Source organism: Larus michahellis, chromosome 5 (genome assembly GCF_964199755.1).
Source record: "Larus michahellis chromosome 5, bLarMic1.1, whole genome shotgun sequence".
Lineage (NCBI taxonomy): Eukaryota > Metazoa > Chordata > Aves > Charadriiformes > Laridae > Larus > Larus michahellis.
Genome location: NC_133900.1, coordinates 23,997,431 through 24,025,395, shown reverse-complemented (window position 1 = coordinate 24,025,395; position 27,965 = coordinate 23,997,431). Strand labels below are relative to the sequence as shown.

Below are 27,965 nucleotides of genomic sequence, written 5' to 3'. Positions count from 1 at the left end.
CTGATGCAGCATGACTGAGCTGTGTGGCTCTTTTGGTCCTTGTGCGAGATGTTTTTTCGTCGTTTGATGGGAGGATCAGTGAAGCTGTTCCACATGTGCTGCAGTTGGTTGTTCGATTTCGACGTACCTGTTTTAGCCTGGGAAAAGTAATACAATAGCAAAATCAAATGAAGTGAATATTGCAGATGGTTGGGTTTATGGGGTACCTGAGTTAAAGCAAGTAACGGAGCAAAGCCAGTTGTTCAGTGTTGGTAGGCTGTTCACATGAGCACATATATGTACGTGGAGTGTTGATCCAGAGTCATCCTGAGGGCCGGGTTTGGTGGATGGGGAATTCCAGGTGTCTTAGATGTCTGGAGCCTAAACAGAAAGAGCCCAGGCACCGTTGTCACCCTCCCCTCCCTTGTCTTTTCTGGGGGATGTGTGTCTTTGTCCAGTAACTCCTTGGAGCTGAAACGTGCACCCATTATCCCTTCCCCAGAGGTCACTCTTGAGATCCTATCTTAGCACAAACACAGTCTTTTGTGGGGTCTCTCCGCAGGTGATAGCCTTGCAATTAACGCTCCTGACCTCATGGGTCTGAAGAAGTAACCCATAAATGACATTTTAAAAAAGAAAAAAAAAAGTGGCTAGACCTTGTATAGAGTTACTAAGCACACAATTTTATTTACTTAAAGATAAAGCACAGGAGATTAGAAATCATCTGAAACCAGTAGCATTCCTAAATGAACTGGGTTTTGTTTTGTCTGTCCTTCAGGTACAAACTGTCTGCTCATCAGATTCTGGGATGGCAGGCGGGCAGGCTGCTCAGGGTGAACCTTCTCTGCCTCTGGCAGAGGTGAGAGCTGCTTCTTGCTGTCTGAGACCGCGTGCCCTGCAGGCACCGCTTTCCCTCTCACCTGAAGGTTTGTTCCTACATCTCTCTCTGACAACTCCCAAAACCTTCCTTTTTCACTTGTCTTTGTCATATGGATGTAGCTTTTCCTTCCTCTTTACTTGTGCACATTCCCCCTTTGCAAGGGTGGGAAATAGCTTTCTTCTTCCTTGAGCAAAGATGTAGTCCAAGGAAATTCCCAAAGAAGCAGCAGCTGCTCAATGTAATGACTCATGTAGGGAATGTAATGGCTCCTGATCGTTTCTGGTCTGGCATGGATGGGTCTCAGTCCCGTCAATCTTGGGTGGATACACAGATTGAGTCATTTGATGAGAAAACAGCTTTCAGACGAGCTATTCATACTCCCAGGCAGATTTCTGAAAGTCCACCGATGGATTTCACACATCATCACTGTGAGTGTGTATGGTGTGGGCCTATTCCTGAGAGGTAAGACAAGGCAGGTTGATGGATAAAAGAAAAACAGGAATGAAGGGTCAGGGCTATGTGGCTTGGGACGCTGAAGCACACTGAAAAAGCAGGGAGAAAATAAAGAGTTAAATGGTAGGTGAAATGAGATTTTGATTATGTTTATCTGCCACTAGATTAACATTGTTTGATAAGCCCTAGCTATTTTCTTAGCTTCTTATTGAAGTAAGTGTTAATTGGTCATTCCGTTTTAAAACTATTTGCAAACTGAACTGTAGCAAGTTAGTTGGTATTTCATAAACATTTTGTCTTCTGCTCTATCGCTGTGTATGTAAGTGCTGTATTAAAACAAGTTTGAGCCCCTGTGCTTTATTTTCTCATCATCTAGCATTCCTTGGCTGACACTTAGGACTCTCTTTTGTGCTGTAAACTGAGTCAGCCCTTTACTTGCAGCAGAGGATTGCAAACCAGGACAGAGCCACGTGCTAGCTAAACTGAACTGAGCCGGAGTAGAGACTTGGTAGTTCCAGGGGAGAGCACGAAGCTTGCCGTTCTTCCGAGCTGTGTGTCAGGATGCCTCTGTAGCCATATCATGGAAGGAACCTTCTCATGCCTGGTCACTTGATGCCTATGGAAAATAAATGGGGAAAAAAAAAAGTTGCCCTTGAGAATGCATCTTCTGCAACAGGTTGTTCAGATTCAAAGAAATAATTATTCTTTGTTGTGTTGTAGCTAAAACCCTCTTTAAACACGGTGGTATTGGCCCCCATTTTAGCTAAGATTTTGATCTTTTTCATGAGGACTTGAGCTTCAAGAGCCCCATGCGGTAGGAGACTTTTCCTTATTTCTGGGAATCTTTGCTTTGGAAGCCTGAAGTTTTGATGTCTACATGGGGCTGTTGGGATTTCACCCCACAAACAGGGTTCTGTTCCTGTCCACCCATTCATGTGTAAACACCTTTGTTTTATCACTGCACACTGGAGCAGAGCTGTTGGACACGATACCGGAGCCTTGCTGAGAAGCAGCTACTGAAAGAATTCAGTGTCCCAGACTCTGTGGTGACAAATCTGTCTCCCAGACCTAGGAACGTGGCATGCATTTTAGTACAGTCATGGAAGTTGCCCTAGAAGGTTGAGAGCAGAGATCTGTGAGCTTAGTTACCTGGCTAAGGAAAATCTATTTTAGGGAGAAAAGGTATTAAACTGCAAAATATTATTATCAGTCCTGAATGGCAGACTTCGCTATTAGTTTTTTAAATTGCAATCTTGGTGCGTTTGAATTCATCAGCGTTATTTAAGGCATCCTTGTGAGAATTATGCCTACACAGTAAGAATGCATAGTGACATTTAGTTTAATATAGTGATTCATTACCTCTAGATTTGTTTACCACTGTAATTGTATCATTATATTTCCACCATCGTGTCCAGTCTCCCCTCAGATCCTGCTGCCTTTTTAATTTTCTGTTCCATGGGATATTGCCTCATTTATAACTATTTTATCAGCATTTAAACAGTGTTTCATCTCAAAATAGTAAGCAGAGTAAGGCACGAGGCATTGATGATTAGGGGACTGGAACACCTCTCTTATGAAGAAAGGCTGAAGGATTTGGGTCTCTTCAGTCTGAAAAAAAACGACTGAGGGAGGATCTTATCAACGCTTATAAATACTTAAAGGGTGGGTGTCAGGAGGATGGGGCCAGGCTCTTTGCAGTGGTGCCCAGCAACAGGACAAAGGGTAATGGGCACAAACTTGAACACAGGAAGTTCCATCTCAACATAAGGAGGAACTTCTTTACTTTGAGGGTGGCAGAGCACTGGCACAGGCTGCCCAGAGAGGTGGTGGAGTCTCCGTCTCTGGAGACATTCAAAACCCGCCTGGACGCGTTCCTGTGCAGCCTGCTCTGGGTGACCCTGCTCTGGCAGGGGCGTTGGACTAGATGATCCCCAGAGGTCCCTTCCAACCCCTACCATTCTGTGATTCTGTGATTTGTCCCCATTTTGCTAACAGAGTATCTGAAGCTCAGGAAAATGGCACGACTTCTCTGAGATTCCTGGATAAGTCAGTAGCAAAGAGCTACGTGACTGTGGAAAAAAAAAGGTTGTTCTCTCTCCTTCCCCTATTGTAAAACTTACATGGCAGTTCAGGCACACGCAGCATAACTACTACAGTAACTGGCTAGAGGAGAAAAGGACCAACCCAGTCCCTGGGGTAGCGGGCTGAATCTGTGGGCCTTTGGGACTGTGTTAATCCATTTATTGATCCACCAGCATGCTATTGGCTGGAACAGAAGTTATTTCTGTAGGAGTCCAGCCCCCTAAGAAGGACGGCTTGCAGATCACTGCTGCCAGATGCCTTTCAAGACATTATAGTTAATCCTTCATTAGAAGAGAAACCATCAAGTTCTCTGTGTAAATTAAGTTTATTTACTCTGCATATACCAGTTAGAGAACAGATGAATCTGAATATCAAACAGGCCATTTCCTCTCTCAGTAGTCCTAATTCTCTTCTTCTTCTCAGAAGAACCTAATTCTCTTGGAGTGATTCTGCATGAAAATTCAGTTGTCAGAGACAATAAAGAGAGAGAAATTGTGGCAGAAAACAAACTCCCCTGCCACAACTGACTCGGTCAGAAACTCCATCCCACAACAGGGCAGAGCACCATTTCTCACAGGCTGACTAGCCCGTATACATGAAGGACTCTTTCTTAAGTGTTGTCCCTGAAGTGTCACATAGGTTTACCCATGTGAGATTTGACTTGGCTCACGCAGGTGTGGCTAGCAGCCTGGCCACAGCAAGCACAGATCTCAGCACAGCCTGGTTCTTGTATTACGTACCCTGCTTCCTGGGTGGAGATTTTTAGCCTGGTTGGAATTGCTTCCTCCCGTTGCCAGGTCACTTCGTTCTCCACCCGTGGGTACTGTAGCAGCTCCAGATGGATAAGCCGTGGAGTGATGTGGCTTCTTGTCTTTTTAGCAGGGTATCCTTTGGTCATTGAGCTCGCTTCTCATGCCATTCATCTTGAACAAGTCTTTTCTGCTCAAAAAGCCCCCAGCTTCTGGGCAGCCAAGCATCGTTCTCTCGCTTCAGTGCTGCGTAGTCACAGAGTAATTTGTAATGCTGGGCATCAGCTGACATTGTGTTTAATATATAAGGAACATGGTGAGATTAACTGGACATTGACTATCTGCCCATGGCAAGAAGATATGTTATATAGATCCGCAAAAATTAAATTTTAGGAAGTTTTAGTCTCTGTCCCTGTTTAATTAGCCATAATCAGCTTGGGTTTTTTCTTTTCTTTGTGAGATTTTATTATGGATTAAAGAGTTATTGTGTAGTTCTTCTGGGTATATTTGTGCTTACAACTTCAAAATGTAGCGTGTGTGATGGCAACTGTATTCCTGTTTTTTATTATTCAATAAATGTTTTTACAGTAGAATACTCACAGAAAGAAACACAGAGAACACAGTTCCAGGGAATTTGCTTAAAAAACTGAACACTCAAAGTAATTTTGTGTCCAATTTATTTTCTTGACACCTCGGAAAGTGACAAGAGAAGTGTGTTTGCAAAGGAAGCACAGCCCTAGAGATTAGATCACACTGCTTTTTCCAAAGCTGTACAGTAGATTATAATTTTTTTCTGTAAAGCTTTGAACAAATTACCTTTTAGGTACTTCTATTATTTTATTAATAATTTAAAGATGCTATATCTCTGGCCATAGAGATGTTTTGAAGATGAATTCTTTTAAAGGAAATCAAAATTGAGGTGCAAGTTCAACACATGGCTGCGTCTCATTTAAATGTCATCTTTCAAGTATTTTAATTTGCTCTCTTTCATTTTTCATTCTGAAAACCTAAGCAGCCATCGGTACGTGGGACAGCACTTCTCCTCCTGCATCTCCCGGCCCTGGCTGAGCAGCCCTTCAGAAAAGGGTTCAATGAGACTGGTTGCATTTGATCTCCTGGTGGGAGCAGGGGGACCCCCAAACTGCAGTCATTCCCACAAACTGCTCTAAGGCTGCTGTACCGCCTGCCATTCTTGGCTTCGGGTGAGGTTGCAGACTTACAGTTTAGCTCTGTACGAGCGCATAAAACAATGCTAAACTAAATGTTTCGCTTTGGAGAGAAAACTGCAAGGGAGGAAATTATTTCAAAGTGGGGACTAATTGTGTGGTGCTGGGACACTGACCACAGCATCCAGTAAAGTCTGAGGCTGTTCTGTGGCACGTAGGAGAAGCAACTTGGCTTTCATTCTGATAGGGCACTTCTCTTTGGCAGCTGCTGGCTATAACATAAAATACTTGCAGAAATAATTGTAAAGGCTTACCTGGGATTTCTGCTCAGCTCTTGGGAGCGCAGCTGTGCCCCTACATCGTGTGTGTCACTTAAAAACACCCTGCTCTTGTGTCACTTAAGAACACCCACCTCTCTCCCCATGGTGAGTGCCTCGGCACACTTCAGAAGGGATCAGCAGTTCAGCTTGGATAAGCATCAGAGAGTTCGTGTCCCTATCAGAGAACTTAATTTCTCAAAATTACGTGGGAAACCTTCCAAGAGCCATCCCCGTCACAAGCTTTCTGATACTTGTCAGTTGAAGCTGTGCCACTGATACTGTGAGAGGCTTTCTAAGATACCAGAGTCACCCTTCCAAAAAAATCACTCAGGTTTTGGCATCTTCCAAACACAGCATGATATGGGATCCTGGAGTTCCCACTATATTTGGAATAGGAGGTCTTGGTGATGAATTTAGTCATCTTACTGGCAAATATTTATCTCTTACTGACTTCTGTCTTATCATATAATTTTTGTTCCTGTTCTTATAAAAATATCTTTTGCCATATATGCTGCATGGTTTAAGGACAGTTGCTTGCTGTGCCTTGTCTTCAGCATGCATAACAAAAAAATATTCCATAACCCCCATATGGAAATAACATCCTTAGTGAATCGTGACCTGTCAGTGAATGAGTAACCCTTTTATTGAATTTATAAACTTAGTCTAAGCATGAGACAGAATTTTCAAGAATCCATCAAAAGAACATAACTTACTATCCAATAATTTGGAATAGTAATTATCTTTCAACATACATAGAGGATCTTGTTAAACTTTAGGGAAATCATTTTGGCTAACTTCCAACTACCATTAGCATGCTCCTCTGTTACTCTGTGAGGACATCAGAAAGTTGTACCAACTTTTACAGAGAGGCCTCAGTTTACAGTGCATGTGGTGGTTATGAACAGTAAATTTTTCAAAGGAACCAATGGCAGTTAAATTCCTGTCTCCTGTTTTGTCAGCAGAAGGTATGTGAATGTCATCGTTAGGTCCTTATCCCAAGCTTATAACTTTTTCTTGGTTCAGGCGTTGTGCTTCTTTAGAGGGTCTGTGATTACCTGAAGGATAGAGGACGTCTCTCAGTATTAGCCAGTGTCTGCTGAGTGCCTGGCTTTGTTGGTTAATAAATTGCTGGTGTCCAGGTTGTCATTGATGGATTTTTGTCACCTTTTCCATTGTCGGAGTTTGAATTCTTCCACCAATGTACTGAAATTTGCCAAAAATCATTTGCCAAAATCAGAAATGCCTACTGGTTACCTCTCATGTTTGTCATGCACTGTCATGACCTTATTATATGAAGTTTTTCTTTCTTTCCTAGTAGGAAAAGCAAGTGTCTTGAATAACTTTTTCTGCTTAATTACAAATTATTTACTTCCTACTTTTACTGATATTTCTTAGTAATTAAGTGGTTTGTAGATACTTAAGGGATATGTTTTCAACCACCATTTAAGAAATGCTAATACTTCTTTGAGTCATCACAGTCGTATACCTGTGCATGTCTAAAAGTTGGTATGCAGTCCAGAACAGCCCAGGGAACAAGGTGCTAACATTCACAGCTAGAAATGGACGCTTAAAGCACGCATGAACACACACAGACACACTGACACACATGCACATCCTTGAACTCACAAAGAAAGCCAATGCAAGTGTGCCTGCATGAATGGCTCAGAAGAGAAGCGGCATCTCCACAGCATGGTTCATCTCATCCTAGAAGAGGTTCCAAAGATGGCATCAGTCTTCAAGGGTTGTTTAATTTCTTGGGACTGAAAAATTCCTGGTAATTCTCCTAAGAAGGAGTGGACCCATGATGAGCATTTCCCCTGTTGTGCATGCTGCTGCCAAACAGTTTTTGAGTTTGTTACGCGTGTCAGAGTTTCTGTGGATTTATTCTGTGTGAGAAGTTGACCAAGTGTAAGCGTAGAGGGAAGGAGGGGCCATCTTCACCTTTCAGAGGCAGATCTGTGGCTGGCAGGAGTCTCACCTCATCAGTGGTCCTCTTCCAGTGTTTCTAAGAAATGGCAAGTAGACACCAGACAATCTTTTCTTTGTACAAGATTTATCATCTGTGAAAATTTATGTACATTATCTTTTTTACATTTATTCTGTACTGTGAACCAAGTTAGCATTTCATCCCATATAAAGTCCTTTAAAAAGCAATACTTCAGAATATACTGGGTGAATCCTTGCAAGTACTTTCTGTTAGCGTACACTGCCAGAAACGAAACCCAAGTGATCTTTGTCTGAAAAAGACATCCTGTGGTACATAGGCTCCAGCTGTCAAGGCAAAAGTATGGACCTACCCAAATTAGAAGTAAATGCATTCTGGAATCATTCTGTGCTCATGAATGAGAAGGGGAAATGTGGACCATATTATCATCATGTATCCATCTGTGGCATATATGTAAAAAAATAAAGCTGAAATGAGGTTTCTGCTCATTCACAGCTTGATCTGAGGACAACCTAAGTCTGGCATCTTGGCATGCTGGCTTTGCAGTCTAAAGGTCCCGTGCCAATATGTATAGGTAAGTTTTTCCAGTCCCTGGGTGAATTTACACTTGAGGACTTCTGTTCAGGTATTGATCCTTCTTTACTTAAAATCATCAGAAGTTTTAATTTCCTGCTAGGTCAAATGCCATACAAATATGTGCTGTGGATTTGACCTTTCAAAATAATCCATTTCGAGTTGAGTCTTTGCACTTCAGTGCAATTTATGATGTGAAACTGAAAACCAAAGAAATATTTGGTAGCACGGGGCAGCCATCTCTCCAGCAGCAACAGCTCCAGGATCTTGCGTTTTGCCAAAACAGAGTCCTTGCAGTCAACTTCTTCTAAAGTATCTCTCTACGTTGTTGACTATGTCTAGACATGCAAATGCATGCGGCTTTTCCCCCTCTCTCCTTAGAAGTAGAGATGGATATATGTTTGCAGAGACTTTATCTAAAATAAACTTAGAGCCAAATTTCAAGTAACATGATGGTCATTTTGGGTGTCCAACTTGAGACACTTGAAAGAAGGTTCTTACTGTCAAATTACAGGAGTGCAGTAATATATCTTTAAGGTGTGTCACATAGGACAGAGAAAATAAGTTTGCTATCATAATTTTTATTTATGTTTTTCTCTCAGAGTAAATCAGTTACAACAGGTAACAGTGAAGTCATCCACTAAGTCTTGCAACATCACTGATGTTTGACATTATGTGACCCTTGTGGTGCTTCCAAACTACATAAATATATTGATTCCCTCTTGCCAAGTTATATGACAAGCCATATTTTTTCACAGATTTTAACTGGTAGTGGAAGGAGCAAGTAAAATAATAATTTCAGGGTGTGAGAACTGTTAAATTTGAGAAATGGTCTGTAGACGCTGCAGCAATGTTCCAACAATCAGATGGCAACCAGTAGGCAGATGAAGCAGTTAAATGTGAAGCCATTTCTGTCATTCTGCCCTCCCCATTTCTAATGAATACACATAACAGTACATGAAAAAGGTTGGAATTGCTTAGTGAAGCCTTCCTATTAAAGACAACAGGTCTTCTCAGTGAAACTCCTCAGTGCTGAGGACATTTGACATCTGATTGATTAACATCTGTTTGCCTGGAGGTCTTCTGCGTTCCTCCTTAAAATCACTTACCCTGTAGGTTTAGCATCAAATACAACCCCGTGTAGTCAATGGCTGAGTAAAATGCTGTGCCACGGAGGTCAGAGCAAGCCACTCCTCTCTTGGTTATTGCAGTTCAGATGGAGAAATGATGTAACCTGACGTGAAGGTAGTAGAAATAAAGCAGTAAAACGTTTGAGCATCACAGGTCATTGAAAAACCCGTGTTCTTCTCTCCGTGTTGTTTCTTCTGGGAGGTCACAAGTGAGTTCTGCTGTCGGTAAGAATCCAAGCTATAGTTCAGAAAGCAAATCTCTCTTGTCTCTGTCCCCAGAAAATTACTGACCGATGTCAGAAGAATGGGGGAAGAAAACTCACATAAATGGACTTACTGTACTTTCTTCGTCCAAAAAATAAATAAATTAAGGCCTTGACAATTTGATTTTATATCTTCTGTGTGTACAAGTTTTAACTAAAAACCCACAGTATGTTTTTAATAGTTTATGGCATTAGGTAAGACTCTGCTTTATTTTTACTGTCTTGAACTCATGATTTCAGAGGAAACCTCTTTCTAGTTGAAGTTTTGAAAATAGGGCACTGTGATGGCACTGTACATGTACATAAGAGAAGTGTGGCCTGCAGTGGTTTTTTTCTGTAAAACTGGATCAATATGGTATATCTCAAATCCTAGCAGTAATAAAGGACATTGAGGAGTGGATTTCTTACAGCTAATCTCTGGGGCTTTGTTTATTTATATTTTTCACATCTTCCTACCAAAAAAGCCTGTGTGAGATGCCATTGCAAGAGAAGCCTTCTTGAGAAGTGATACTGAGTGTGGCTTTTGTGGTTCCACCAAATCATTTCTCTGCTTCCCTGTGCTAAGTGTAATAGTTTGTCAAGACCAGGTAAAATTATAATACACGCTTTCTTAGAATGTTTGCTAAGTTTCATTTTAGTGCCAGAGTGTGTGTTTAGGGTATTTGTGGTCAACTGCACTGAAGCAATTGCTTTTCTATAAAGGTATAACTTGCATACTGTAAATCTGACCTTTTTTCCCTGATGCATCTGCTTCTGTGAATTCATTGCCAGTCTTCACTATACAAGCAGAAGAACGTGATTTCATCCCAGTTAGTATGGCTGGAAAAAACACATAGAAAAATACTTTTTTGCTGTTGCGTGGTTTCACAGAACTTCAACGTAAATAAGAAAGTGGAATCATTAATGGATGCAGAAAATGTTACCAGCCACTCTGAAAACAGCTGAAATTCACAACAATACAACAGCAAACATGACAGTTCAGACCGCATGTTATATCACAACAATGCTGGCAACATTGAAAAATACTGGAAAGCTGAAAGCTATCAGCAGTGCAAAAGAAGCATGCCTCTGACTTCTACATGGTACTGATTAACTGGGAAGGCAGAGATGTGTGCTGCTGCTCAGGGGCTGGTGACAGTGTAGAGCTGTGATGGGTTCCACGCAGCTTGATGGCCTTTTAATACAACCTGTAAACAAAATGTTCCGGGCAGTGTGCCTTAGGCAAGAAGAGAGATGAGATTTTTTCAAGTGGGAATGGCACTGGGGAAGGGCAAGATACTTAAGTTAATTGTGCTGGCACCAGAATCTTAGTGACAGGGAAGGGTAGGAGGAACAGACTCTGTGAAACAGGCACCGCTTGGGATCTGCGTCTGAGGATGAAGGGGATAACTGTGAAATCTGTTTGAAGCATAGCAGAAGTTCAAACTAGGAATAAAGGAAGGGAAGCAAAAGTAGGGGAGAGGAAGAACGAGGCACGCCCAAAAAGATTAAGTGCTCTGAAAAAATCAGAGCTTTTACATTGTACAAGGGATGATTTGAATTCACATCTCTCTTCCTCATTAATGACATCTTTCTAACACAATTATAACTGCTCATGAGCAAGCATCACAGTTTTTTGCTCAGGTACTTAAGCAATAAATATTGTTAGGATAAAGACTTGGTAGCTGTGCAATATACAAAATGCTTAAATGGCACTGATTTTATGCTTTTATTGTGCAAGACACTAAACTTACTTTTATAGACAGATGTGCTGCAGTTGTAGCTCCGCAGCACAGAAGAAAGCTACCTGTACAGATTATTTGTCGTGTTACGTTTCCTGAGCCTGATTTCGGGTATCCAACAGCCGCAGGTTCAGAGCTTCGTATAAACAGCTCATTCTATTGAATAAGCCCTGCTGTCTTCCGGGCATTCAGCAAGTGGGGAAATTGTGATAGAGAACAATGCCCACCAGGGAATGTACTTGTGTTAGCAGTCTTCTGCCATTTAGCACTTAAATTAGGCTGCAGCCTTTATGCTGAAAAGCTAATATGCCCATAAGACAATACAACCTTAGAATCATAGAATCATAGAATTGCCTAGGTTGGAAGGGACCTTTCAGATCATCTAGTCCAACCATCAAACTAACTCTGACAAAAAACCATCACTAAACCACATCTCTAAGCGCTATGTCTGCCCGTCTTTTAAATACCTCCAGGGGTGGTGCATCAACCACTTCCCTGGGCAGCCTGTTCTGATGCTTAATAACCCTTTCAGTGTAAAATTTTTTCCTAATATCCATTCTAACCCTCCCCTGGTGCAGTTTGAGGCCGTTTCCTCTTGTCCTATCACCTGTTACTTGGGAGAAGAGACTGACCCCCACCTCTCTAGAACCTCCTTTCAGGTAGTTGTAGACTGTGATAAGGTCTCCCCTCAGCCTCCTCTTCTCCAGGCTAAACAATCCCAGCTTCCTCTGCCACTCCTGATAAGACTTGTTCTCCAGACCCCTCACCAGCTTCATTGCCCTTCTCTGGACCCGCTCCAGGACCTCAACGTCTTTTTTGTGCTGAGGGGCCCAAAACTGGACACAGTACTCGAGGTGGGGCCTCACCAGTGCCGAGTACAGGGGGATGATCACTTCCCTAGTCCTGCTGGCCACACTGTTCCTGACACAGGCCAGGATGCTGTTGGCCGCCTTGGCCACCTGGGCACACTGCTGGCTCATATTCAGCCGGCTGTTGACCAACACCCCGAGGTCCTTTTCTGCCAGGCAGCTCTCCAGCCACTCCTCCCCAGGCCTGTAGCGCTGCATGGGGCTGTTGTGACCCAAGTGCAGGACCTGGCACTTGGCCTTGTTGAACCTCATACCATTGGCCTCAGCCCATCGATCCAGCCTGTCCAGATCCCTCTGCAGAGCCTTTCTACCCCCAAGGAGGCCGACACTCCCGCCTAACTTGGTGTCATCTGCAAACTTACTGAGGGTGCGCTCAATACCCTTGTCCAGATCATTGATAAAGATATTAAACAGAACTGGCCCCAGCACTGAGCCCTGGGGGACACCACTCGTGACCGGCCACGGTGCAGGTTAGTGCAGAAAACTGCTGTTCAACATTATTAATGCAAAAGATCAGACTGGCTGCTAGCAGCAGAAAAGTATGTTTGTACTGAAGTATTTAAAAAGTAGTATCTTCATTATTGAGTTGTTTGCAGTTAATTAATTCCCCTCTTTAGGAAAATGTGGTAGTTCTTTATGAAGAGATAATTAAATAGTGCACCTGATATGGTTTGTTAGTAAAACAACGGTGAGTTTGGTAACTGTATTTCAAAGCTGAGGTTTCTCAGTGGTGGTGGTGGTATTAGTCATTTGAAGCACATCGGTGATATAAGCGTATCTTCCAGCCATCTTGGCACCGAGCCAAACAAGAGCCGAGGATATAATGGGACAGTCCTTGGTAAAAAAACTGAAATTGTAATTTATATCTTCCTCAACCCAGTATATTACCTGTCATCAAGGCTTTAGAGGAAATGCAACTATGTAGTGGAACTCAAAATAATGAACTGTGTCTGCCACCTGCTCTGGTTTTGAAAGAACAACAGAGGGTATTTTTCAAGTTTTATGGAACACCTTTTGAAAATCCTTAGGAGTTAAATTCTAATGGTAGCCACTCATGTGTTGTAACATCCAGCAACCTAGATGGATTTATCTTTCTAAACGCCTGTGGAAAAACAGCCAATATATTATTTCACCTAATATTGATATGACTTTTAAACTGTACAGGAGTCTCCTCTTAATATCTGTATTATCTCTGGAATCTGGTTTGCCATATATTACATAACAGGGACATAGCAGAAGTTCCATACCATACCATACTGTAAAAGACGTTCTTTGTTTCAATTATTGGTATGTCTCTTTTTTAAAAAAAATATTTTATATGTAAGTGAAATGTTTCAGCTTCTTTTTCACCATCTCTTATGATGGGATACTAAGAAATGCTACAGTAGTAGAGACTATGTTAATTTATTAGCTTAGTTTTTTTTTAGATAAAAGTTTCTGCACTCAGTTTTGTCATGAAGGTCTTCTAAACATGGATCCTAAAATCTCAGGAATCATCAGATAATAAGCTAAGATACATGACTGCGCAAATCTCTTTGATTTTAAGCTGGACACTGTTTTTTGTGGATCTGAATGAAATGCTAGGAGTTGACAGGTTGTATGTTCAACTTATTATCTGGGAAGCCCAGTGCAAGATAAAGCAATTGGGTATTTTAGGATTTGATTGTTTAGCAAGCAAGGAGCCTGTAACTTCCTCAGTGCTAGTTTTTAGTTTTCTGTTTTCCTTGGCTCTTAGGGTTTCCATGACTGATGGCTCTGACAATGTCTCTTAAATAGAGACCTTCCCAGGGTGCTCTTTTATACTCCGAGTTCAAGCTCTTCTCTGCACTACCCACCTTGGTCTTAGCTTCCCTGGTTGATTTTCAGCTTCACTAAGTCCAACATCACATCTTCAGTTCATGGACATCTTTCCTCCTTTGTGATATAGATATGTTTTAAATAAGCTGTGCCGTGAAAGATGTAAGTAGGTTGAGTATTGTCAGAAAATACACCAATGTTCTGTGTAGTTTCCATGGAGCAGGTCTGTTCTGATGAGATGATACAGCATATATTCTGTAACAGTCACTTCAAAAGTAATGCTGAAGCTCCTGTAAATACCGAGTATTTGTCTCTGGTAATCATACAGCGTGAGTTGTTCTTTTTGACATGAGTTTTTGCATAATCATTAAGAACTTGGTTCTCCAGCCTACCTTAATTTTGTGGTGAAAGAAAAAGGTGGAAGTGACTTGAACTTAGCCTATGGACTCCTTTTTTCATCCGAGATGAAGTAAGAGGGTGCTGTAAATTCTTGGTAAAGGTTTACACAGTCAGGAAGAGCAGGAGCAATACCAGGCATGTGCAGGATAAAGAAGCTTTTTAAGAATTATAAACAAACAAAACAACAGAAAAAACAACATTCTCCAGCTCTTGTTTGCAAGCTCTTGTGTTATACCTGCATCATCAGGAATAAGTCCCCAGCCGACACGCAGAAATTCATTGTCCCCACTTGCTCCTCACTGACATGTCTGTAAGAACATGGGCTTGGCTGTTTAGCAAACCCCACCTGCAGTTCAAAAATGTTGCAAGTTTCAAGTAGCTGTGTCTCTTTCTGTTCTTCAAATCGGTCATGTGAGAGGCAGCAGTTGCTAAACCTTCAACACAGATTCTCACTTGCTATGAAGAAAGGTGTCTTAATGAATCCCAGAGCCAATATGACATTATAATCTCATCAAAATACAGTTGCATCCTGGAGCTTAGCTTCTTTATTTCGCTGTGGAAATTTCAGCCTGCGTTCTGACCAAGCTTTTTGCAGTTAGGTTTTTCCACTGGCCCAGTTGGAACGATCATAAAACGTTTTAGTGCTCAAACTGGCCTAACAGTTTGAGGGCAGTTTGTAGAGCAAATTGTCCCATATTGCCTCAGTGCAGGAACCTGAAAGACACCTATGCATGGTTTTCATCAGACTCAGGATGCGCAGGGTTCATGAGCACAGGGTTTGACTAGCAGAAGAGTTATTATGTTAAAGTCAGGTGTGATTGTAAGATTTAACAGCTATGACAGAGTTTCTTGACTCACTTGAGGATAGATGGATGCTCTAGTTGCCAGTGTCGGTATATGGAATCTGTGTGGATTTGAACTGTAGCACACCGGTATGTCAAGTCAGACTTCTATGCTTAAAGCAGCAGTGGTTAGTGTTGAGTTAATACCAAGGTTGGGTAATCATAATTTCTGTTTTGTTCTTAAACAAGGAGTTTCATTAGGAAAGAAAAAAAGGACAAGGCGGTTCATCTTGGTCTCCAATATTCTAGTATCCTCTACAACTTGCAGACATGATTTCTGTTTAGGATTAAAAAATCTGAATACAAATGCTGTAAAATGAAACTTGATGAAGGAAATGCAGGTGTTTTTTTCCCAGAGAAATAGATTAAATGTGTCACTTAATGTGCAGTTCATTTGCAGCATAGGGGAAAAATTAAGAACACAAAATGTAGTGGAAGAGTCATGAGTTCTATTGTAATTACTGGTGTTTTGCTCGTGAAGAAATACTAATTGGAGTCCTGATCAGGAACTACAAATTACGTAGTCTCATCATACATCTGAATGGGGAAGAGCATGCCTGCTTCAGTGCACACACAGGTGGCACTTGTGCATCGGGCTGCATTTGGAAGATTTATGCAAAACACAGATGCATACATTTCTGAGATGCAAACAATTTGTATGGAATATCAGTTGTACAAAAATCAGCTCTTCTACCTTAAAGACTGGTACCACTATGAGGCCTCGGGTGATACAGGGCTGTGTGGGAGAAGAGGGCAGTTCAGTGCACATATGCAGAAACGTGGTGATGGACAGTGGTAGCTGGAAGAGAATTCCCGACCATATAGCAGCAAGAACTATTTGAAAGACAAGGTAAAACAATTAAGAAAATAAAGTGAAAACAGGGTGCAGTAGAAAGAAAATAAAGGACTCCTCAGGCAAGATTTTCTGAAATTAACGTCTGAGTAGCGGCTCCTAAATTTTTTTGTACGTCTGTGGCTTGATTTTTTGGTGAGGTGATGAGTAGCCAGGAGTGCACCATATGGAGGTGCATTTAGTGTATTCATCAGAAACATTAGAAGGCTAAAATTTTACTATTCAGCATTTTCCTGAAAAATTAAAAATTTAGGAAACAAATGTGAAGCACCAAACAGGAGGATGTTTCTAAAGAAAACCCAGCGGGTTTTGTTGTAATGCCAGTCTGCCTTTCACCATCTTTCAGTTCCCAAGCTTAGAGCAAGGGTTTCGGAAACTGTGGCTAAGAAAAATTACAAGGAAGTAGGGAACTGTTTCACTTGGAAGTTGGCCCCCAATTTTTTTTTTTTTTGTCGGAATGTGAATATTCTTTTGAGTTTGGCCATGACATTCTCAGCTCAGAAAAATCAGATTAATCCTAGTTTCTGATATTCCTCCCGGGAGAAAATTCTCTTTTAAACAGTTGGTATGAATTTAATCCCTTCGCATTCCATTCTCAAGAATGCCGAAACTACTGTTTGCAAGAAATCCAAGATGCTTTTAAAAGGACAAGCAAATATTTCCTTCAGAGTTCAGCCAGGGTACATTCAGGTAAGAGAAAGGTGTTGGGTTAGACAGGAAGAGACTACGAAAAAAAAACCACCCTGCACGACCGCAGGCTGTTGCCTTTCTTTTCCCCTGCGGAGCAGATCGCTGCAGGAGTTGGCCTCTCTGTATTTTAATTGTTTGTTTCCGGTGGCTGGCAAGAGCTCTTAAAATACCTCGCCTCGCTTGTATGAAAGCGGCGCTGGCTCGGAGCGCAGAGCTGCAGCCAGCACGGGGCTGGGTGGCCACAGGCTGCCCTGGTCAGGAGGCACAGCAGCGGTCTGTGTTTACTGGTCACCGAGCCCCCGAAGGAGGCAGGAAGGAGCCCTCGCGAATCTGAGCGCCGAAGGGGACAGGAGGAGAAATCCAATCTGTTCGAAGTGGGAGGTTCATTATGGTGTTGTGCTGTTTCACTGCTTGCACTCCAGATGGATGTTGGGGGTAGATTTCTTCAATAAATAAGAATTAATTCCTGATGCTGCCAAGGAAATAAAACAGATTAGGGATTGGTTAGGGATGCAGGAATAAAAATATGTGATATAATATTGTAGTTTTGAGAAACTTTATAGATCCAGATACTTTTTGCCATTACCAGGGGCTGGAAGAAACAGCTTATACACATCAGTTGTGTAAACGGCAGCTTTTCCTGAATATGCCAGACTCGACTTTGTGGGTCAGGTAGGCTGGATTCTGCTCCTTCCAGGTCCTGTGACACCTGCAAAGTAACAAGGGCGACCAATGAAAAAAAAAATAAAAAAATATTCCAGCCCCTTTTCACAAGCAGGCCGCAACACACAGGACTAGGCGTTTCTCATACTTGACCTGCAAATGCAGGAAAGGGAATGTGAGAAGGCATAATCTGGAGCTATACAACAGTACAGGTAAAACACATTATGATTTGCACGCCCACAGGAAAGGAATAAGGATGCGTTCACATCTGGAATGGACTTAATGCTGAGCACTGTTTTCAAGCTGACATACTTAATGCTGGTATCTATGGTATGAACAGATGTCTGATTTTTGGAGATTGTATTTTACTATCTACTCATGCTTCATTATAATCATAACAATAATATTATAAGAAAAAAAAAAGTGAAGGGGAGATTCTAATCAGCATCTTTCAGAAGTGTCCTGTGGACCTACTGAAGATTCAGAAAGGTCCTTCTAATTCCATTTGTGTTTATCTTGTATTACTTAACCTGAGATGGCTCTCCCCTGAATCATGGTCGTTTCTTCTTGCCTGTCCCCCTGGTCTTAATTTTGTATTTAAAATATACTCCGACTAAAAATTAACATTTGCAGTAAAACGCAAATCCAGCATGGGCTATTGTATCCCTAAAAATCTCTTAGTGAGGCTTCAGTTCTTGAATAATAGCTAAATTAATGCAGAAGTAGAAGCACCCTGCAAGATCCAATATTGGTGCGAAAGAAGGGAACTGAATTATGAAATAGACAGATCCAGAACTGCTATAAAATGGTGAAGCTCCTTTTGTTAGGAATGTTTTGCTTTCTCATACCAAAAGATAACGTAACCAAACACTATATTTTCCTTCTTTTCAAAATTAAACACAGATTAATTGTGTATTAGCTGAGTGGGTGTTTACCCGAGTTAGCTGTAGAGTACTGCTCTGGAATCCACACTGGAAACTAACTATCTAGACTGCTGGGATTAATCCGGTTTATCTGGAGAACACCTGCCAATTTGTCATAACATAACTGACTAAATCTCACACAATCTGCTGAACTTAAATATGCAGGCTAGTAAAAGAATATGGAACAATCTGACAAACACCTGAGAGGAGGATCATCATCTGGATGTGTCTGTTGTCTTTTTTGTTGTCTCTTTAGTAAGAGAATCAGGTCACGTCATGTTTTATTCCTGGATCTGATATGTATTTTGTGTGAATGCCTCTTTTTGTTCTTTTTGTATGGCATTTTACATGGTCCTCATCCATTAAAAAAAAAAAAAAGAAGCTACAGTACAATGTGATAGCATAAATAATTTTTTTCAGTTTTTATCAGCTACAAAAGGGGCACAACTGTGTTGCATGCTTTTTCTCTATACTGTATTTATTACTATTATATTTAATAGCTGTGACAATATATTGAGGTTTTCTGTTTGTATCTTTATTTTTGGGTCTTTTGGATGCTAAATCTAGACGATATGTAAAATATGCCAGTTTAAGTAGACTGTAGACAGTATCATGTCTACTCTTCCTGCTTGAGTGAGGGAGATCTGTTATCATTCTGGTCAAGATGGCTGTGTGAGAGGTAGAGATGGGAAGTAAATTTTTCAGGGCCTGACTGTGTGCTTTCTGCTGGGCAGGGTTGACTTGGAGTGCTACCATTTGAGATGCTAATGCTTCCCGCTCCCCATACCCTCATTCACCACTTCTTGAAAAGTAAAAATGACAGAACATAGCACAGAAGTAAGACCCGTGTTTTGTACTAATTGTTATGCAAGTCACTGAAAAGATTCCAAAAAAATACAATGCAGTTTAGCTCATGCTGATATTTCTCTAGTGTTGGCACTTCAAATGGGTTCAACCCTACCTTTTAACTATGTCTTAAAGAAAAAGTAGCATTCTACAGACTTCTAAATTGTGGTATAGTCTAAATAGCATTGTACTTCAGGTTGCTGCATTATGTCTTTAGATGCCTTTGTGGGGAACGTATGGTATATGAATGGCTGTATTTTGACTGTGGAAAACCAGAGTCTCTCTTTTACCTCCAAGTTCAAATTTAAGTTTTGAATAATGATGTAAACCTTAAGAGTAAGTCTTCAGTAGAATCTGCCTATGTCTGGGGAAGTCTGGCTTTTGTGTTTGCCAAGTTTCAATTAAGTCTCTTTTACAGTTGTGTGTCCTAGTTCTGTAAAGTGTGGACTATACGAGTAGGTTCATTCATAACGGTTGTGCTAGGAAATCCTGGTTGGACTTTCTATTCCTTAAGAAATTTTTCTTTAGAAACCTAGCTGTTCCAGTGCCCAGCACTGAGCATGGCACTCTTCATAAGACCTCCCAGGAGCAGTAATTCCTGCTGTAATGAACACAGGTATTTAATTTAGATATGACTAGAATCAAAAACAGGGATGGAAAAAGCTGGAAAGGGATGAACACAAAACTCATGGGATTTCTAGGTGCATTGCATTTGTGCGTGAAGTATACATATATACCCTTCGCTCAGTGAAAGGGCATCAAAATGTCTGGCACGATATTTCCGGAAGGCTTCGCTCCTTCTGCAGTGCTGGAAAGGTGGTTTGAATCCTCATGTGCTCTTGCACTAACACAGTACCCACTAGGATGGGGACTGTGGCAAGCCAAGTTCTAGTTTTGACCTTCTTAGTGTCGGCCCATCCTTTAAATAAAGGATAATAAGGCAGTGTGTTCCCTCTTAAACTAATCCTCGTCAGACCTGTCCAAGGCAGTGGGTTGTACCATGCCAACTGCTAGCGTTGGCTGCCTTAGAGATGCACAGCAACAGTTGGATGTATTAGATGTCATTGCCATGAATGCGACACCTTATGTTCCTGAAAATAAAAATGGAGTCATCCCCACTTATTCAAAGCACGCTTATCTCTCTTTGCGTTTATTCTCTCCATCATGGTACAATAACTGCTGCAAAATTTCCAGTGCGTGTATCAAGTTACAGATTAGTGCAGGCCCCCCATGGAATGGCATGGGGCTGTTTTTGTTTACTGATGACATTTATCCTCTCATTTCCTTTTGGAAGCATGACAGCTTCTCACAGTCTGATGTGGAATGTACTTACAGGACCTTATTTTCATGCCGTGTCTGACGATAAACACTCCACTGCACGGTGTCTGTCTCTGCTTGCTATGGAGCCACTATTACTGCTTTGAGCAGTCAGTCTGGCAGGAACTCAGCTGGGCAGGAAAGCAAAAGGGTTTCTAAGTGCAATTATCTTCTCTTGCAGGAGGAGACCGAGAGCGGATGACAGCTAATCATGAGACATACCTTCTTATGGCGAGCACGCAGAATGACATGGAGGATTGGGTGAAGTCCATTCGCAGGGTTATATGGGCGCCATTTGGAGGAGGTAAGTCAGTGAGGGAACACGCAAGGCTCCCAAATACACAAAGACACACAAGGGTTCTGCTGTCATCTCTCAGTCACAGCCAGAGTTTTGAAGTGGAGGAGAATGGTCTAGATGATAGTTCAAAAAAAGTGGAGTAACCCCTTTATTTTCACTTGCAATGCAATTATCAGGCATGTTCCCACGCAGAGGGCTCAATTAAAAAGGCTTTAAACTGCCTGGAACCACTTCTCTCGATGAGGATAGCACATGGCAGCGCATTACCAAGGCGATGGGAAGCTTTCACAAAAGGTTGGTCTTCTATGAAATCAGCTTTCCCGCAGGGAGAAGCAGTGCAATTGCTTTGGTCACCAGCAAAAAGATCGTCCATGTGTTTCATAAATACCTGTTAAAAGAAGGTGTCAGTGATTCTCCTGCAAGTGACAGCTAAGGCCAGTAATAGTATTATATAGAGCTATGCGCTCCAATATAAGCCCCAGAATATATAAGCCCCAGAATATTAGCACTAGTAGTATAGGATAGATTATTTTTCTTTTGATCGGCATACCCAATAATTTCAGTAATACTGGATCAAAATTTATTGTCAGATGTCTAGTTGTCTTTTCAAAAAGCTCTTGTGTTGAATGGGCTGCAAATTATTTTCATAATTTTTTCATCATTATGATTCTGGTGATAATGTCTATATTATTATAACACGATTTATATACTTGCAGAAAATATCAGTATGTTAATCAGTCTGTTCCTTGGAGCTCTCAGATCTCCAAGTTTGGGGACAGAAATATTTTTGCACTGTGAAGGAGCACTCATATTGCATCAGATGCTTTTTGGTCTTGTCTGCAGGTTGCTGCAATAGTAAGTCAGGCAGGATTGTCTGTGCTATTTCATGACCAAGAAGCACAAGTTACCACTGAAAACTGTGACTGCTGACTGCAAATGTCTTCTTCTCAAATGCCAGGTAGAACACAGGAGAGGGGATGGGAGGGGCTGAAGGAAACTACCATTTTAAACAAAACTTTTCTTGTAAGCCACCCATCTTCCTTTGTGCTTTATTCAGGTCACACAGTTCTTAGGAGAAGACTTTGGCCTCACTGGTGGGCTGCGCTGAGGGAGTTGGTCAGCTAGGGCCTGTCTGGCACCTCTTCAAACAGGACTGTCTTCTGTTTGGCTCCTCCTGGGGAAATGTGCCCTGGAAAGATGATGCTAAACAGTCATCTCACTGGGATCTGGCCCTATATGTTAATAAGCTGGTACGGTCCTGGATCTGGGCATGTAGGTCTTACAGGAGGATGTTTAAAAAACAAAACAAAACAAAACAAAAACCAAACCCCAAAACCCACAAAGTGAAAGGTTTGTCTTGAAAGGTGTGATCTACTGGCATATTGAGTTGGTTTGGGAGAGGGGCAGGGGGAGGAGCAGAGTCTTCCGCAAATGGGTTAGGTAAGAAATCTGCTTGTTTATATAGCACGAAGGTGACTCATCCCATCCCCAACTTTCTCTTTGTAAAGCAGGCCTCATGTTGAGCTCCTTAGTGTTTTCTGACTCCAGTCCAGTAGCAGCATAAGCTGCTGTGGCAATAATAAATTTGAGGGCATAACAGAATTGGATTTTTCGAAGAGTGTCTTTGTCACTTTTTGCACTTGGCTTCCAGCACCACAGTATCTTTCTGTGGCCGATAATGAGGAAAGGCAACCTTGCAGTTCGTCTGCAAGTGGAGAAGTGTCTACATTTTACAGGCAGGGAGCTGAGATTAGGTGAAACTCCATTTCTAGCCCAAGTCCACGCACAGAGCTACAAATAGAAACCAAATCTCTTGAGTCCTGACCCTACGCTTTCTGCACCAGCCCCTCATTTGCTTTTATAGGGCAAGAGCTATTTCTGGTTTACAGCTGGGAATCCTTCCAGCCACCATGAAAATTCTCAGGACACCATCATTGTTGTAGGAGTGTTTAATGCCAATTACTGAGGGAAGCACTTTGCTGAAGACTCTGCATGCTGATTTGCATAAAACAAGAGTTGGGTGCAATTCTTGAATTACCGTTTAAATTCATTTCTAGTTAAAACACTTCTAAGCACATTCTTTTTGTTCTTCCTTTTGGATTTGTTGAGCAAGTACATTGACTTGGTGTTATTTGTATTAGGAAGCAAACAGTTAACTTTCTGGAAAACGTGAGAATACATGGAACATAATTTTGGGTTTAGTGCTCATGCAGAAGGTTTGACCGTGATAACAAGGCAAAAAGAGTATCGTGGGATGTGTCACCATTAAGAACTGTGTTTCTAGCATGTCCCCCATTTTATTAACTACTTGTTACTTAGTTTGATAGTCTGAGCTATCTTGAGCAAGTCTTAATAAGCCGTATTAACTGTTCTGTAATTATGTATGGCCAGACACACTCATATTTTTGTTATCCCTTGCTGCATGGATGTTGCTACAGCTGCTGAAACAGTCTGACCCTTCTAAAGATGGGCACTTCTGGCTTAAATTGTCTTAAGAGCCTGCCTGTATGAGCTGTAGCCACTGAAGTTAAAAATCTATTTATTGATTCCATGAAGTTGCAGTCACATGATGATGACTAGCCAGTAACAATTACCTGCAACACAAAATTATTTCAGACAGCTATTTAATCAAAACACCAGTGTTGTATCAGCTTCCTAAATTTCAGTACTAGACGGTAAACCACAATAGTCTGGTGTCATACAAGTCAAGTGCCACTTTGAGTAACATATTTGAATTTTCTGGTTCTTTTAAGTATTGTAAGCAAACTCCGTGTGTGTGCGTGCGCACACGTGCAACGGATGTGTCTGAGCCTTGGTGAGCGACTAATATTTAAAGTTTGTCTGGCAGTGGGAGAGGACGCCTGGTACCGGAGCAAGGAGCTCTGTAAATGATTAACCATATCATTAAATTGTTATTTGTTAACCTGTGCTAGAAAGAGAAGGCAGGAGGGGGGTAGGTGGGAATCTGCTAAGGTGATGAGAAACAGCTTGTTTTTTGCACCAACAGAATAAGGTGACTGTGGAAAAAATTGTGAAAGGGAAAAGAAATGTAAATGAGCCCCGGCATGTAATGCTTGTTTGCACATGAAATTCCTCTCCTGATTAGATTAAAAAGGCAATTTTTTACAGGAGGGAAAGGCCTGAGCTTTAATTGCAGAGCTTGCAACTAAGGGGGAGGGAGGAGGCGAGAAGAAGGAGCGTGAGCGTTTTAGCAGGGGTAGTAACGTAAGGTCTGGCACCTCCTGCGGGAGCCAGGCACAGCCTGCTTGCTTTTCAAGCTGCCGCACACAACAGCCGCCTGAAGTCAACTCAAAGTCACCCGGAGGAGCAGACAAATCTGCGTTGCGGCAGCTCCCTCCTCTACGTCGTTTCCCTGCACCTGCTGCACGCGAGGGGCTGGCGCAGGCAGCAGCAGCAGCCGTGGCTGCCATTGCCAGGCGTGGGACCGGGAGCGAGCGAGCAAGCAGAGCATCCCCGTGTGGAGGCACGTATTCCTTAGCAGCTCCCCAGGATCCTGCTGGCAAAGATGCGCTGTGCTGCCGCATCTGACGCACCTCTCCCATGAGAGCTTCTGGTAGTTCGAAGGCAATAAAACAAGCGAGAAGCCCATGAGAACATCAGACAGGGAGCTGGGTATATAAAAGGCCTTTTGAAAGGAATCTGTTATGAACAGAGAGCCTTCTGGGCAGAGGGGCTGTTGTTTTTGCTTCTTGGTTGCAGAGATAAAGGGAGCCAGCAAGGAGTATCGTATCCCGGAGGATTCTTCAGTGGCCTTTATGGTATTGTTCTTCTCTTTCCCTTTGCGCACCGTGAAGCGCTGACCTTTTTCTGTGGAATTGGAGTCTCTGCCACTCAACACCCTGTTCCAGCTGGGAGGAAGAGGTCTTTCTCCCCCTCCATCTGAGCAGGCACTTCTGTTTGAATGGAAGATATATCTTTTTGCTGAAACTCTTTTGTTGTGACATTGCATAATAGACAGTTGTCTCGCCGCAAGAAATAAAAGAAACGAAAGGAAATAAGAGAGACGGAAGGAAATTGTTCCCCAAAGCAAAACTGAAGCAGGGAAGAGAACATTAAAATCACTTCAAGCCCTACCCAAGATCTAGAAGACCACAAATCTCCTAGCTCCAGAGGAAAATACGCTATTATAAAAACTCCTCAGCAGTCATTAACGATGAGCAGTCGTGGTGTTTCATCTGAATGCAGCTGGTAAAGGAAAGCTTTGGAGAGACCTGGGGTCTCTGGCCTGTATGATGCCTGAAGACAGAAATGCTGGAGCCCGCAGCCCAGGTGCCTTAGCAGCAGCTCCCTTCATTCCTAAAACTACTTATAGGAGAATTAAGCGGTGTTTTAGTTTCCGTAAAGGTAGGTCCATTCTGTCGCTGTGTTCTGGTTTGCTAGTGAAGCCATGGTTTCTGAGAAGTCAAGGAGGCTGTGTGTGCAGGGGCAGATGAGAGTACCGAAACAAAAGGCATTAAACAATGCAGATGCCAACATTCCACGAATGATTTATTTACTTCTTTGTTCGTTTGTTTGTAGCTGGCCAGCTGATACTGTCTCCTCTACATAATAGCCCATGAATGGGCTGCCTGAATGAGGTGGCTTGAGACAAGATTATAGCAGAGCCTCTGAGCAAAAATCAGTGCGAGCAGTGGGGGAATCAGACCCGTGGTGCTCCGAGTTGCCTATTTGTCTGCCAGAACATCAGGGAAAAGAGTTCAGGTGTGCATTTTGTCTGTGTGGGAGGAGGGGGGAGAAGAGAGGGAGCAAAGCAACTCGATAAATGTGCATCTGTGCAAAAGACTCAGTCCTTGGATTCAGAGATTTCTGATGGATTGAAGCATAGCCCTACGATGCACTGTCTTCTTGCAAGTGCTGCATTGCCACTTCATCCTGCTGCCCTGCAGCCTGCATTTGCCTTCCCACCTGCTGCATAGAGATGTTTAAAGCCAGTTTTCTTCTGCATTGCACATACTCCTGTTGAAGCAGAGCATGGCAGTACTGGGCGGGAGGAGGGCAGAGAGGGGGCTGGCTTTCAAAATATGTCACTTGGAAGTGCTGGAAGGGAAACACATGTCTGAGAAAGGGGTATGACAAGTGGTGATAAAGTGCCACGGTGCTTGGGATGCGTGGGGAGAAACTACTACTATCATGGGGACAAAAACTTTGTGTGGGGGAAGAGGAGAATATTGGTGCTGCCTTAAAAACTAAGCTGGACAGAGAAATCCAAGTGAAAGGGCTAAATTGTCATGTTATTCTGAAGTGTGAGAAATGATCTTACACAGAGCTTCTATGAATACAATCATCTTCATCTCCTGCTCCTCCCTAAACTGTTCCTCCATGCTGCCATCTGTCCTTTTGCAAGACCAGGCAGCTCCTTGCTCACGAGACAGTTGTGATGTAGTAGCGTCATTGCTTTTGAGGGCTGTGTGCGCAGTCGGGGCGATGCCTTGAAACGAGGGGTCATAACCAGTGAGGGACTCACCACAGAACTACGGCAGAGATCAACTATCACCTGCAGCTGAGGCAGCACTGAAAGCTGTTTGCCCCCTGTACCCCCCCTCCCCAAGGCCAGCATTTCCCTTCGGTGCTGGAGTTCAGTCCTTCTGGAGACTGGGCAGGAGGATGTGGATGTGTCTGTATGAAGTGCATTTCAAGGTGTTGGTGTGAATTAGAGCTGTCTGTGCCCCATTTATACACTTAACTATTTGAGAAATGTTTGGAAGTTGAATAAAGGATTAACTGATAATTCTGCAGACAGCTGCCTTTGTGCCCAAGGTGCAGCCTTAGCCACTCCAAGAAGAGCTTCAGCTGTTGATTTTTTCCCCGTATGTTCTGACACAGAAACTCTTCATGTCTAGAACTCCAAGTGAAGCCACAGCGCTTGAGGCAGAGGACGGAATGATGGAGGCCATGCTGCTAATTTGCTTTCCTCCACGTACCATTTGTTTCAGTTGCCTTATACACATTTTCTGTCAAAAGCATTGTCACAAGGCCAGATCAGAGCTGCAGAATGCTGGGTGCGCGTGTTTAACTAGGTCCATGTCTCACTGAAGTCAACAGAAAGATGAACATTAACTGGACTCTCAGTCAAACCTTATTATTAATTGGCATACCAAATTCTTATAACCTCATTTGCAGATTGTACACCTAAGTATAAAAAAAGGCAAAACTAGCCTTCTGCAAACCTAGCCCATACCTGCATAAAGCAGATCAATTAGTTCTAAGCTGTGCAATGCGATGCACAAAATAAAATTAGCATGGAAAACCATTGGCTAGTCATTGGAAGAACTACAAGGGAATCATGACATTTTATGTTTAGGCAGAGGTACATTGTCATCTTCACCCATGATTCAAGGTGTGGAACCCTTCCTGGAAATCAAGATCAAAGCTGCATTGTGAAAAATTAAATGTCAGACCTGCTTGGAGGTCATGTCGTAGGAGAAGTCGGTGCTCAGAAGGCAACATCTGAACAGTCACAAGAGCCAAGTGTCTTTAAAATCCAATTTAGGGAAGATGCTCTGTGGTACCACTACAGAAAGCTCCTGGGAGTTCATGCAGTGTAAGCAGAGAAAGCAATAACTGAGGGTAACTTTGCTGGCATGCAGTGGTGAGAACATTCAATAACATGGTGAATTTGGGTGAGCAGAGTTTTGGAGAAGGAGATGGCATTGGCCACAGCCAGAGAAATGGTGCAGGCCCTGATGTGATTGACTGTAATAAGTTCCTGGTGATGTTTTTAAAATTGCCTTCCTTCCTTTCCAGCCTGTAGCTAGTTCTGCTCTTATTTCAGAGTTGTTTTTTCTAAGCAGTAACCTCTGGTGTGCAGCTGTGCTAAACTCCAGGGCAGGAGTTTATCTTACCTTATCTACTGCTGGCATCACGCTCACTGTGTGGTAGGAGAAGGCTTGAAGGAAAGAAAATGAGTCAGGCGGGAACAAAATTCTGCCACAGCTATTTTTGTTGGGATTTTTCCTCTCCTGTACATAACAAAATTCTGTACAGAAGAAAATACTCTCTGCCTTTGACCCACTCAAAATGGCGCTTGGTGGTGGGGAACACCAGAGCAGAAAGCTGATAAGAATTTAAAACTCTGTATTATGTGGCCATGACAGCCACTTCTTTGTGTTACTCCAGGACCTTTGTTCCCAGCCCTGCTGTTGAAAGCCATTCACCTGATCTGTAATTTTCACTGTCAATGAATTAC

The 27,965-nt window shown here is 42.4% G+C and overlaps 1 protein-coding gene and 1 long non-coding RNA gene across 10 annotated transcripts in view; one reads left to right on the top strand and one right to left on the bottom strand.

Annotated features, from left to right (window-relative positions):
- The window catches only part of ARHGAP24 (Rho GTPase activating protein 24), a 224,789-nt gene that overhangs the window by 169,671 nt on the left and 27,153 nt on the right, over positions 1-27,965 (top strand). For 7 of the 8 annotated variants that reach the window (XM_074589169.1, XM_074589165.1, XM_074589166.1 and 4 more), the window contains one exon: positions 20,642-20,764. In XM_074589169.1, coding sequence (XP_074445270.1) covers positions 20,642-20,764 — 123 coding nt within the window. Of the gene's footprint in view, positions 1-20,641; positions 20,765-24,898; positions 25,124-27,965 lie in introns of those variants that run through there. The other variant, XM_074589174.1, reaches the window with a different exon arrangement.
- Positions 643-5,705, bottom strand: LOC141744009 (uncharacterized). Of its 2 annotated transcripts, none has more exons than XR_012587305.1 (3): positions 5,624-5,705; positions 4,135-4,428; positions 643-1,928 (listed from the first exon to the last, which is right to left on the bottom strand). It is a non-coding gene; the product is annotated as an uncharacterized LOC141744009 (long non-coding RNA). The 2 variants fall into 2 exon arrangements; XR_012587306.1 differs by having other exon boundaries at positions 4,135-4,389.